This window comes from Tinamus guttatus, unplaced genomic scaffold, assembly GCF_059628265.1.
Source record: "Tinamus guttatus ecotype Peru unplaced genomic scaffold, ASM5962826v1 Tinamus_guttatus_pri_ptg000356l, whole genome shotgun sequence".
NCBI lineage: Eukaryota > Metazoa > Chordata > Aves > Tinamiformes > Tinamidae > Tinamus > Tinamus guttatus.
In genome coordinates, this window is record NW_028288890.1 from 4,342,691 (window position 1) to 4,354,877 (window position 12,187).

Below are 12,187 nucleotides of genomic sequence, written 5' to 3' on the forward strand. Positions count from 1 at the left end.
AGAAGTGTTAGATTCCTAACAGGCCTTAATCAAGGGACAGGGTGGCAGGTACGAGCTAGGAAAGGTCTGTGCAAGAACATGCCACCAACTGAAGAACGAGCCCCAACGCAGCAGCACTAATATAGAGATTTTATTTGAACTGTATTGAGTGTACAGCACATTTTGTTTGTCACAATGCTATTGAACTGATTTTAGAGTTTTTGGCCAGCACATTGTGACGCTGAAACTCACAAGAGCTAAAAGCAGTTTGGACTAATGGCCTGAATTGAAGGGCCAGGAGTACCTAGTTTCTGGCTTCCTTATTGCTTGCAGTCACTCCAACACGTGCAAAACAGAGCCAAATCCAAATTCTTCTTCCAGCCCAAGGGTCACTCTTCCATGTCTGGCAATGACTGCAAGGTACAAGGCAGGGGAGAATCTGAAGCAAGGTGCCTTCTCTTCCCAAAGCCATATTGGTTGTTCCCAGTATGGAAAAGAAGCACAGTCCAAGTAAGTACGGGGTCTTCAGATGATGCTAGCTTTGCTTGCACTATTGGGATTTACTGACATGTCCAAGTGCAGGAAAGGGTCATTACTCTATTCCCTCTGCTGGAGTTGACAGACCATTGGCAGAAGAAAAAAATCTGCGAGATCGTAACAGTGTAAAGTCGCTTGCCTCGTGATTAGGCCAAATGCCCTCACTGGTCCTCCCCCCATGTCGAGCCTCAGCTCATGAGGCACCGAATCCAAACAGCATCTCATCGAGTTGGAAAGAAAACCTACACTGCTATAAAGACATGTGCCGTGTTTGAACTGTTCTTCCTGGCTAATATCTGCAGATTCTTGGAAAGGAGGCAGCGTGGATACACCCAGAGTGATCAAGGGATTAAGCTCAAGCTCACCTGAAGCCCACTTTCTTTCTAAATCCTTCTTTCTAAACCCTGTTCGTTTTGTTCTTGGGATGAGCTGGGATTCCTGCTCTCTAGTTTAAGGAAGAAGCAGAGAGGCAATTACAAGTTGGCAACTCTGAACTTTGACCACTGTACAGGAGACAAAAAAGGAAGTCGAATTCAAGACAAATTTTAAGTCGCATTGGGGAAAATCAAAGAGATTGTTTCCAGGACTGAACAGATGCCACATGTCATGGCCATCACTGTAGCTTGGTTGCACATCCCAAAGTGAAAAGCGCAGACTCTAGTGTCTATGTCAGCCAGTGTCCTTCCCCACTCTTGTTTTGGTATCGATGCTTCATTCTCCCTTTTTCGGGTTACATTAAGTGCACAGAAATATATAGCAGCATTTGGACTGAAACCCTCACATACACCAGACAGCACATTCCAGGAGGTAAAACAACACGTTATGGCCTATACCCTCAAGGTATCAAGTTTTCAGGATAAAGAGCAAGAGGAAGTGGAGAGCAGAGGGCAGAAAGGGGAGGAGGAGCAACACAGGAACACGAGTTCTGCTTCCATGCCGGGAGGATCAGGGTGCCATTCCTGTGTTAGCACCAGGCTGTGACACTACTGCGGACAAAGCAGACGGGCAGAGCGGGAAGTGGAGAAGCCAAATCCCCCCTCTCCCCGCAGTGTTGAGGGACAGGGGCAGAGCCAAGTGCAATCACCAATCCTCGCAGAGTGTGGAAACAGGGAAAATCGCCTTGCCCTGTTTCCAGTCAGAATTAATCTTCCAGCGCTCAAGACAAACATCAATTAGTGATGGCTAATGAGTCTTGTTCACCAAGCTGATGGCAAATCACACTCCATGGAAAGAGAATCTGCAGGACTGCTCCAGGCTGAGAGCTGGGATCCTTCCAATGTACGTGGTGCTGCCTGGAGTCTGTCCTCCTCCTCCTTGCACAGAGCCTGCCTTGGTAGGGGGATTTGCTTCTAAACATGCCTTTCTATTGCTTTGGGGGTACTTTGCACAGGCAACATCTGTGAAAACATTCCTTTCCAGCCCACAGAAGAAAGAGGTTGCAGTCCCCCCTTTAGCCCTAGGTTGTCAGACCACAACGTACGGACCCACCAGTACCAGAGCGGGGACACACACCATGCTCTCTACTTTGAGCTCCTCTGCTCCAGACTGATAATAAGACTGCTGAAGACAGTGCTTTCAAGCTTGGTGTTCAAGTGTTGCACCAAAGGCCTTCACAATTACAGTGGAGGCAGAGTCACCCTTCAAACCCACGAGAGGAAAGGCTGGCTCGACAGGTCCCTGTGTGGCATTCAGCTGGAAGCCGTGGCGATGGGTTTCTTCAGGTGTTGGCTCATGAGCTCCCTGGCACGAGACACTTGGATATGGTCATAACAGGAGTTACAAACGAGGACAGGGTCGTATAACTGCTGATCAGGGATGGGCAGCTTCAGATGGCAGCAACCAGCGCAAAACACATTCCCGCAATTCCTGTCAAGGAGCAAGAACAGAAGTGAGCAGAGAACTGGGAACACCGGAGCACAACTTCAGGAAGCACAAAGGATCCAGCTCAGCCGTGAAGCCTCAGCCTTACTTACACCCAGTCAACATGTGTCTTAAGAGTATTTAAGTCTCTCTTCAGTAGCACTGAAGAGGGACTTGGGCATTTACTACTCATGAGGAAAAAGGAAACGCGCAGCAGAAAAGACTGAAAATCTATCAGAAATTTACATGAGGCTTGGTGTAATAAAGGAAAGATCTAAAACTTTCTGCTGGGAGCTGAAGTGAACACACACTGCAGAGAGGGATTTTGTGATGTTTGAGAGAAACAGAGGAAAAAGGTAGTGGAAATGTAGGGAAAAGAAAAATGTTCACCTGCAGTGATGCCTCCGTTTGGCCAGCCAGAATTCACAGTCGCAGTTAAAGCAGTGGGAGGCCATGTGGTCCGGGACCCACCGCGTGACCTAGGGCAAACACCAGTCAGGTCAGTTGAGGTCTACACCACACTGAGCAGTGTCTTTGGACACCAAAGCACAACTGAGGATGTGCTGGCCCACAGCACGTCCCACAGGCCACAGAATGACACCCATGAGCTCCACCATCCCATCACTATATTGGCACATCAGGAAGGTCTTGAACGTCCTTCGCCTTATCTTAAAGGATGAGGGTTGCTGCTCTCTGACTCTCCTCCAACCCACTCTCTGCTGCTGCCCCAAACTACCAGAAAGGAAATACTGTCTCGTTGTGCATTTACAGCTGTCACAACAGGACAGGTACCTCAGTCTCCTTTTTATCAACAGGCTCCCAGCTTGCTTCCGACAAGCAGTCTTCACTGTGATCGGAGCAGAAATCCTCTGTGTCGCTGCCATCCGATTCCTTCAAGCAGGTCTGAAATGAGAGCCAAAGTCACCAATTCCCTCAGTTGCCTCCAAGTCAGGGACATTCCCTCCCTCCAGCCACATTTGCACCGCTCAGCGGGGAGAGTATGAGCAGTTCTGCAGTTCCCCACACAGGCAGCAAAAGGAGGATGAATTTAGGCCCATATAGGAACCATTGCTTGGATCTCAAGTAGCAAAGGGAGGACAGATTTATCCTTTTATAACTCAGGGACATGGCATGACAAGACAGGAAAGGGGCCAAAGCAGCACATGAACAATCCTAACCATCCCCTCCAAATGTAAGAGAACGGGAATGGTGGGCAGGGGAGGGAAGGACCATTGCTAGCTGGGAGCTGGAGCGGCTGGAACGGTTACTTACAAAGTCATCCTCATAGTCCATGGGTGGCTCGGCCGGAGGGGCGCAGCAGTGACGGATGTCCAGCCGCAGCTGCAGCTCCCGCACCTGCCTGCGCAGCTGCTCAACCTCCTGCTTGTAGCTGGCCTCGATCTGCCGCAGCCTGTGCTGAATCACGTCCGTGGGGAAGGGCAGCCCGTCATCGTCCAGGTAGAGAGGAGGCACCGGAGAAGGACATTTTGGTGGCACGTGTTTGGGACCAGGTGCTTGTTTCAGGTGGCAGGGGAGCCACGGACAGCCGGGCCTCCCTGCAAGGCCTGCAAAATGGGGCCCTGCGTGGCCGGCGCAGCCCGAGGGTTTGGCACCGTCCCTGGCAGCCCAGTGGCCGCTGAGGCACAGGCCGGGCGCCCGCAGCTGCCGGCTGCTCAGCCTCTTGCTGCAGCAGCCATACAGCAGATGCCTGGGGGCAGGCTCCCCATTGGGGACAGATGTCACCATTCCTTGGAAACTGTCCCAGTTGGATCCCAGGAAGGAGAATTCGCTGCTTTGGCTCTGGGAAATGGTCTTCCGCCATTGCTCGAGTGGAACTTTCCCCAGGCGGGCAGGCTCCTCGCAAGGCCCTTTCCTTCTAGTATCACCTCTGCAACGGTCTCCATCCAGGCAGGGGATACCCAGGGAAGGGCCTGGGGTATCCTGTAAAGCACTGCTTGGAGCGAGCAACTCCTGGCTGGGAACATCTTCACCTGCGCTGCTTTTCTTGGGACAGGCTCCTCCATTGGATACCAAGCCAGGAGCCTTCAGAGGTTCCTGGGGGCAGGTTTCCAACTGCTTCCCAGAACTGGTGCAAATTCTGTCAAGATTTTCCTGTGCAGGGAGGTTTGGAGCTGGGTTTGCACCGTCCAGCTCCGCTGCACGTGCTCTGCTGCCCATTGTGCTGGCTGGCACAGGAGCCCAGCTGCCCGGCTGCTCCCTGGGGCCCTGGGGCTCCACAGGGCTCCTGGCCCCACTGTGGGGCTGCGGAGGGGCCTCTTCCCCTTGCTCCTCTGCCTCCTGCTGCCCCTCTCCTGCGGCCCCCGTGCTGCCCTCTGCCCCGTGCTGCTCAGCGCTCTCGGCGTTAGCAGGCCTGGGCTCCAGGCCCATCCTGACATCCTGGCAGTGGTTGTTCAGGTTGGGATCGCTGGACGTGCGGGTCAGCGGGCTGCTGGAGTCGCAGGCTGAAAGCAGGTCATCCATGGATCTCGTCTTTGGTAATCTAGAACCCAAAAGCAAAGTCAAGCTCAAACCAAAACTGAAGCTTTCCTTGTTTCCCTAGAAAGTGAGGTGCAGAAAGGAAGCATTCAGGGTGACAGAGCACTGGAACAGGCTGCCCAGAGAGGTTGTGGAGTCTCCTTCTCTGGAGATCTTCCAAACCCGCTTGGACGCAGTCCTGTGCCACGTGCTCTAGGTGACCCTGCGTGTGCAGGGGGTTGGACTAGATGATCTCTAGAGGTCCCTTCCAACCTTAAGGATTCTGTGATTCTATGATTCCTTATTACAGGTGACTGGGGCTGGTAGGGGAGGCCAAGCAGCACGAGCTGCAACCCGCAGGGCTGCAGAGCAGCCTCAGCCATGGGGCCCTTCTCCCATGGCTGCGACATGGCCACGGAGCTCCTGCTCTGCAGAACAAAGATCACACCTACTAGAGGTAACACTGGCCAGAGAACATACAGTGAGCAAGAAGGGGAAAAAAGAGCCTGTGAGCAGGAAGGAGCCTTGGTCTGGGGCTCCAGGCTCTTACCTGTCCAAACATCTGCCGCTGAACTCCTGGCTTTGAGATCCAGGGGGCAGGTAAATGTCCATCTCCTCCTGTCCTAGAGGATGAGGGGAGGAAGCCGGCAGATACACTGCTGTCCAGACATGCAGCGCTCGTACATGGCACACGGGATGCAGCACCTGCAACAACCATCACATTCAGAGAAACCACTAAAGAAAACCTCCTCAGCCAGCTCCCCTCCTGCCCTCTGTGCCCAGCTGTGCACGAGCCTGCAGAGCCAGAAGCTCTGCTTACCTGCTCGGAGCCCGGCATGTAGAGAAGATTGTGGAAGTTCTTATTGCCAGCGCGCAGGAGGGACCACACGGAGCAGGTTCTCTTGTAGATGTTGTGCATCTCGCGCTCGCACGGGCTGTTCCCCAGGAAGGTGCCATAGAGGCAGGAGTACGTGTGCTGCACCAGCTTCACCTGCCGCACAAAGAGCGACGCCCGTCAGAGCTGCTGCAAAACAGGGTCTCCTGGCCCGAAGGGCAACATCTTCCACCCTCCCAGGACAGCTCCTGGGCTTCCCACCCAGCTGGGTACCTCAGTGCTGTCCTCTCCATCAAGAGGGCAGGACAAGGACAGGGATCACTTAGATCAGTTGACTGATGCCTTCACTTTAATAACATATCCATCCCTCTATAACCACAACCTATATTATCTGATAATCAGAGATTAGCTTTCACTCCACCATTTTTTCTTAATGTTTCAGACTCATATCACTCTGAGATGAAGAATCAGGCTTCTGAGCAAAACAGTGCTCTGAACCTGGGGGAACCTGGGGAAAATGTGATAAAATCAAAACAAAACAAAAACCACCAAGCAAAGAAAACCAAAAAAATCTCAGAATATAAAAGTCTTCATCATTGTCCAGCCCAGTAGAGGTGCCTGTAATACCCCCTGGGAGAAAACAGAATGTACAAGCAGCTGAGGAGAGGCAGGCAGGAGCACGGCATACTGAAGCAAGTCAGAGTATGAAAAAGGGCAGGGTTGGACCTACACAGTGACCTTGTTTCAGCCATGCCAGTAGGAAAGTCCAAGAAACACTTAAACACTTTCCCATTTTTTTTACAGAATTTAAATTTTGCATCTTTCAATTGGAGCAGCATAAAATGTCACAGCCCTCTCGCTACCTCTGCTCATGTCTGCTGAGTAATTGGGATGTTTGCTTGCGTGTTTCTTACCAGGAAAGCTTCATTGAATTCAAAGAGGCAAGGGAATTGCTTCAGAAGTTGATGAACAGCATCCAGCCACTGCAGAAACACCGGGCACTGCTCATTCTGATCTTCCACCTTCTCTTGGTGACCACAGCGATCACCAAATTTGTGACCAAAATCCAGCCAGTCTGATTCAACAAGCACTTGGAAGCCCTGGGAATAAAAGGCAATGTTACCTGCAGGCAACTTCGCTGCAGGACAAGGCAAGTCCTATTTGTCAGTAGTGCAGGGCTGCAAAGGAGGCTACGTTAGCGCTTGGCCTGGGAGCAAAGCTACCTGAAAGTCAGAGATTTCCAAATACAAAATAGCAGCTGTTATCTCCATATCAAACAGGACATAAGTATATAAGTATATAAGTATCAAACAGGGCGTAAGTATAGGTAACAGTAGAGAAGCAGCTGAACCTTGAACACGAGAACATTTACTAAAGTACTAGAAGCTTAGCAAGGGTGTGAGTGTGAGATACAGCTCATGCAAAACAGACAGGAAGAGTACATGGGAAAACCCAACAGCCACAAGAGCAGCTCAAACTCCACTGAGCTGCTGCTCCGCTAAAGACAATTCTCCCCATGTTCTTCCTGCAGAGATTCAAAAGACCAAAGCTGCCTTTTCACAGACACAGAACAGCAGAGCAGCAGAACTGGTACCTCCATGGTCCTGTAGTAAGGGTCCAGCAGGATCTTTGCCAGGGCCACAATCTGCGGAGTCCTGTCCCAGCCATCCGAGCAATGGACCAGCACTGGACGCCCTTCTCTGTCGACCGCGTTGGCGACCAGGACTGCTGCCTTTAGCATGACAGAAAGGTGCTGCAGCCACTTGGTGCTCTCCAGAGCTGAAAGCCAGCTAGAGTGTGTGCAAAAAGAAAACAGTTGCTTAGCTTTCCAGTGGAAAACAAAATGCATATTATCGAAAGACCTCTTGGAGTCCTCAGTGAAAACCATCTCTGAAAGAGAAATCGGCCAGTTTGGGACTAAGTACAAGGAACACAACAGTTAATTTCAGTTTTTCCCAGACAACTACTTGAAATCTTTTTTAGAATCTTCTGAAAAGACACTTAGTTAAGTCTCCCAGTGCTGCAATCCCTTCTGGATTACCAAGGATCAGAATGAGCAGCATTCAAGCCCTAGAAGCACTTTCCTATCCCTCCAATTTCTGACCCTAAACTCTTGGAGAGGATAAAGGAAGCAGAGAGGATAAAGGAAGCGGCGAGGAGAAAAAAAGTAGTCCTCCAGGACATTTAGCAGATGCAGTATCCAATTCATTTAGAGAGAAAGATCACTTACTTGCTAGGATCTGGCACCTGGCTGCAGACAGCACGCAGATACTGAAAGCTGTTCCGGATGGAATGGATGTTGGCCATGCCCATGAACACAACTTCACAGTTTGGGTAATACTCTGAATACACAGACAGGAGGGGAGGGGAAAAAAAAAGAAAGAAAAAAAAATCAGCGAGTGCTGCTGCCACTGAAGCAAGTGTCTCCATACCCGTGGTTTGGTGTCCCCCCTCCCCAGCAGCGCTCCTAGTCTCCGGCAGCAGGGAGGCCCTTATCGTCCCAGCAACGTATCCGGGACGCTGACCTCTGCAGCGCTGAGAAGGGCTCACGGCCTGGATGCCAAAGCACAGCCCTGGCTCAAACTGTGCTCCAGGACCCGCCAGGAACAGCGTGTTGAGAGGAGGGTGCTCAGCCCCACGCACCTTCACACTCGCAGCCTCCTCCCTTTGCTCTGTTGGCGACGGCCGCCGTGTAGGACCTTGCGTCGAGGATGAGCAGCTTCTGAGGAGTGCCAGCATTCTCCACCCCCGAGCACGCCGTCAGCGACGAGTCTGCAGGGAGAGCCCGGGCTGAGCTCGCGGCAGCCGCTGCGCCGCCACCGAGCGCTGGCCGAGCACGGGCTCCAAGGCCTATCCCCTCATCATAGGGGACAACATGCCCAAGACCATCAGCGTAGAGATCAAGTTTAAACCCTCCCTTACAACCGCCCGACCTGCTGCTGTCGGCAAAGCAAACGCGGCGCTGCCCATAACCCGCTGCCGGGGCGCAGGGAGCTGCCCGGGCCCCGCTTTGGGAGCGCGCGAGGGAGCCGCTGTCTCACCGAAGTCGGCGTCGCAGGGCTCGCTGCCGTCGCTGCCCCCGCCGGGCTGCGCCGCGCCGCCCGCCTTGGCTCCGGGGTTCAAGGCACACGCTTTGGCAATGGATGTCACCAGGTACTCGTCGTCAGCGTTGCGCCAGCCCCACCAGCTGATCTCGGGCTGGCTGCAGCGAGCAATGACCGCCCCGTTGCGCACGTGTCTGCAAGGGAAGCGAGAGCCTCAGGACGCCCTCCAAAGAGGTGAGGAAGCATCTCGAGACTTTTAATTCTCTCATTTATCTACATATATTGTGCCACCATCCTCGCTGCTTCATTTACTGCGTCCGCCCTCACAATCCCCCAGAGGAATAGCACGGGGCATTGCAAATAAACACGGCGTGTGACAGCAGCAGCCCAGAGCCCGGCACGCAAATCAGGGAGGTGAGGAGCAGCTAACGGGGCTGCAGAGCGAGGCCACAGAGCAGCAGCTCGCTGGGGCGTTTGCTGGGGCGTTTGCAGGAGCAGCCTGCGCCCGTGGGCAGCGGCACCTTGGGTGGACCCCAGCTCAGACGGGTCCAACGGCCATGGCCAGGCCCCGACACCCACTACAAGGAACAGAGGGTCCCGCACAAGGGGGAGGCTGCCAGTTGTTTTACTGCTAAGTAATTAGAGTGCAAGAGAATTTTAAATAATTACAGTTATACTTTGAGCAAATAATATTTATTGTAGTACTAGTCTGTGCTCCCATTATCATATTTTTTTTTCTCCCTTCAAGCAAGTGCTGTTGTTAAGCCATCTGATTTATTGGTTGTAAATTAGGAAGATTATCTCACTACGCGCTAGATTGGCTTGTTTCTGGGCAGAGGCTTGAGCTGGGGTTTATGAATAGCCCCTAAAACGTGAACCCTACCCTATTTGTTAGCAATGAAGGCCTGGCAGAAGGGATAAAGTAGGAATAAATGCTCATTTTTCACATCAACGTATGAGTGAAGTTACTTGCAAAGGGCCTGAGTGGACAATTAAGCAACAAAGTTTGATGGTGATAAAAAATTATCCAGGATAGTCTACACCTGATTGGAAAAGCTACCAAGGATCTCAACGTACTGGGTAATAAAAATAACACGTAAAATTTCACGCTGATAAATGGGATGTTTTTAAAGATGTGCAAAAAGAATCCCTAACTATAATATGAAGCAATTGGGTATAAAACAGCAGTCAAATCTCAGGACAAACACTCTGAAACCTCTCTCTTGTTCTCCAAAAACTTCAGCTCAATGCTTGAGAGAAGCAAAAAGGTTAAGAAATTGTTAAAAGTTATTGAAGAAGAAAAAAAGAACAGAAAATATGATGGCACCACATCTTATGCTTACATCTTCCAAGTTACACATATTTCTTATTAGTCCTCCTCAAAAACAATGTAGTACTCAAATACAGCACTCAAATTCAGTACTCGGCGTAGTACTGGAAATGCTACAGCAAAGGGTGAAGGGGCAATCAGAGGTACAGAATAGTTTTGTTGTAGGAATAGCTCAAGATGGCAATGACTCTGTCACAGCAGAGCGACAAGAATGGATGTGAAAGGCATAAAATGTCAAGGCAAGATGTATATATTGGTTCCAAGGTGCATTAAATTCATGGAAGGTAGATCCATAAAATGACAGTGAAAATGGCATGCTCTCCTGAATCCCTCTTTTAGCAAATCTGCAAGCTCCTGGTGGCTCCAAATATCCACCAGGGCAGAACACCCGCGTACTTGTCCCCCTTGCCTTCCTTGAGCCTCTCCTGCTGCTCCCTGGCCCTTCTCAGACACACGATACCAAACGGGCAGCCCCAGCACCTCAGTTCTTCACAGCCCCAGTGCCTGCCTCTCCCTACCCCACAGTCCCACTGCAGCAGCCTAAGAACATAAAGATGCAGAGAGTGCATCTGGCCACCCCCTTCCAACCATTTGTCTTGTGGTTGAGACCTCAAAAGCTGCATCACTGGCCAAAAGGGGGACATGTAGGGCTAAATCCTAAAGCACACTAGCACGAGCGTCATTCCATCGCTCCAAGGTGAGCGTGTCACCAGTTGTGACAACAGCTGGCAGAAATAATTTTGCTAATAATTATACTTTCAGGGACAAAATCTCCTTATTCTGTTGAGGGAACTTATCAGCACACCAAGGAAATTTATTATTGCTCTGAACAGGTAATGTTGATGAAGCCCCTGAACCAAAGACTTCCCAAGAAAGAACATCCATGTTCAGCTGAGTGGAAACATTGCTGTCCTTGTTCTTCTGGTGCTGCTCTGTGTTGCAAGGTGAACGGAGGAGCAGTGGCTCCCAGGAGATCCGTTCTGCGGAATGGTAACACACACAGCAGCCAGGGCTTTGTTTATCCTGCTAATGAAACGGAGCCAAGGGGCAGGCTCGGTGCTCCCAGGCTGCTGTGCTGGCAGCCCCACAGCCCTGCCCGGTGCCAGCAGCACGGGCACAAGGCGGGCGCCGCGCTGGGAACTGCTCCCAACAGGCGCTCGGGATGCGATCCCTCTGCTCTGGGGTGCAGAGGAAAGAGCTCAGCTATGGCAAGGGGACATGTGTGAGGCCATCTGAGCGTGGAGCCAGGGACAGCCTGCTAAATGCAGTGCTACTGACAGAGCCATGCTAAATTCAGAAAGTTTCATGGTTCCACAAGATAAACAGTGCAAAAAATACTGGTCTTGAGGTAGCCAGTTTCAAGAGACATAAGGGTGGTCTCACAAAACAAACACGGCCAGCACTGAGGAGCGTGAAGAGACCAGCAAGCAGAAAGGCTGACCAGTGTCTGTGGGCCAGGCAAGCCTGAGCAGTGAGGGCCTTCCCAAGGCAGGGCTGTACCCACACCGCGGCTCTACATCCTCCTGCAAATTCCCCAGCACAGGCACAGGAAGCATTTCGGTTCGTTTCTTGCTTGGGACTTTTGCAGAGATTTTCCCCAGAGAGTAATGTCGTTGCCCTTGAAACGGAGAGCTGGAAGACGCTCTAGCATTTTAACTTACATGGACATAATTATTCCTTAGGGATTCTCAGTTTAGACATGAAGCCTTTTCAGGATTCAAAGTTGGAGTAGAAAGTGCCTCTACAGCTTATCAGTTAAGGTCCCCCCCAGACTCATGCAGAATACATGGGTAAAGCATATTTGGTCCGTCAGCACATGCCATCCGACCTATAACCATCATCCAAGCAGCAGCAACTAATGTCTTTTAAATCTTTCCTCTGTTATCTAGCCAAACGAGTGCTCCTGCACCCCGGAAAGCCAAGCAGCTTGGGTTAAAACACAAGAAAGAGCTGAGAGGGTTCACCAAGCTGCTGCCTCTCCGCCGTCACTTACACGCACCTCAGCTGGCAACCTTTACGCAAGTGTTTTCAGCTTCCAAGTCCCTGGATTAGAGTCCTGGCCCCTTCCTTCGTGCCCAGGAGGCCGAGAGGGAGCGCTCAGCTCTGCAGCTCCCTGCTGCCTCCGCG

At 51.5% G+C, this 12,187-nt stretch overlaps 1 protein-coding gene across 2 annotated transcripts in view; it reads right to left on the reverse strand.

Moving 5' to 3' along the window:
* Positions 1-115: 115 nt before the first annotated feature.
* MTMR4 (myotubularin related protein 4) overlaps positions 116-12,187 on the reverse strand; it is a 32,355-nt gene continuing 20,283 nt past the window's right edge. For both annotated transcript variants that reach the window (XM_088530128.1, XM_088530127.1), the window contains exons 8-18: positions 8,728-8,924; positions 8,330-8,458; positions 7,917-8,028; positions 7,281-7,476; positions 6,601-6,786; positions 5,672-5,842; positions 5,402-5,556; positions 3,649-4,876; positions 3,169-3,279; positions 2,767-2,855; positions 116-2,382 (exon numbers count right to left, since the gene is read on the reverse strand). In XM_088530128.1, the coding sequence (XP_088386254.1) occupies positions 2,205-2,382; positions 2,767-2,855; positions 3,169-3,279; positions 3,649-4,876; positions 5,402-5,556; positions 5,672-5,842; positions 6,601-6,786; positions 7,281-7,476; positions 7,917-8,028; positions 8,330-8,458; positions 8,728-8,924 (2,752 nt within the window). In that variant the 3' untranslated portion in view covers positions 116-2,204. The remainder of the gene's footprint in view (positions 2,383-2,766; positions 2,856-3,168; positions 3,280-3,648; positions 4,877-5,401; positions 5,557-5,671; positions 5,843-6,600; positions 6,787-7,280; positions 7,477-7,916; positions 8,029-8,329; positions 8,459-8,727; positions 8,925-12,187) is intronic.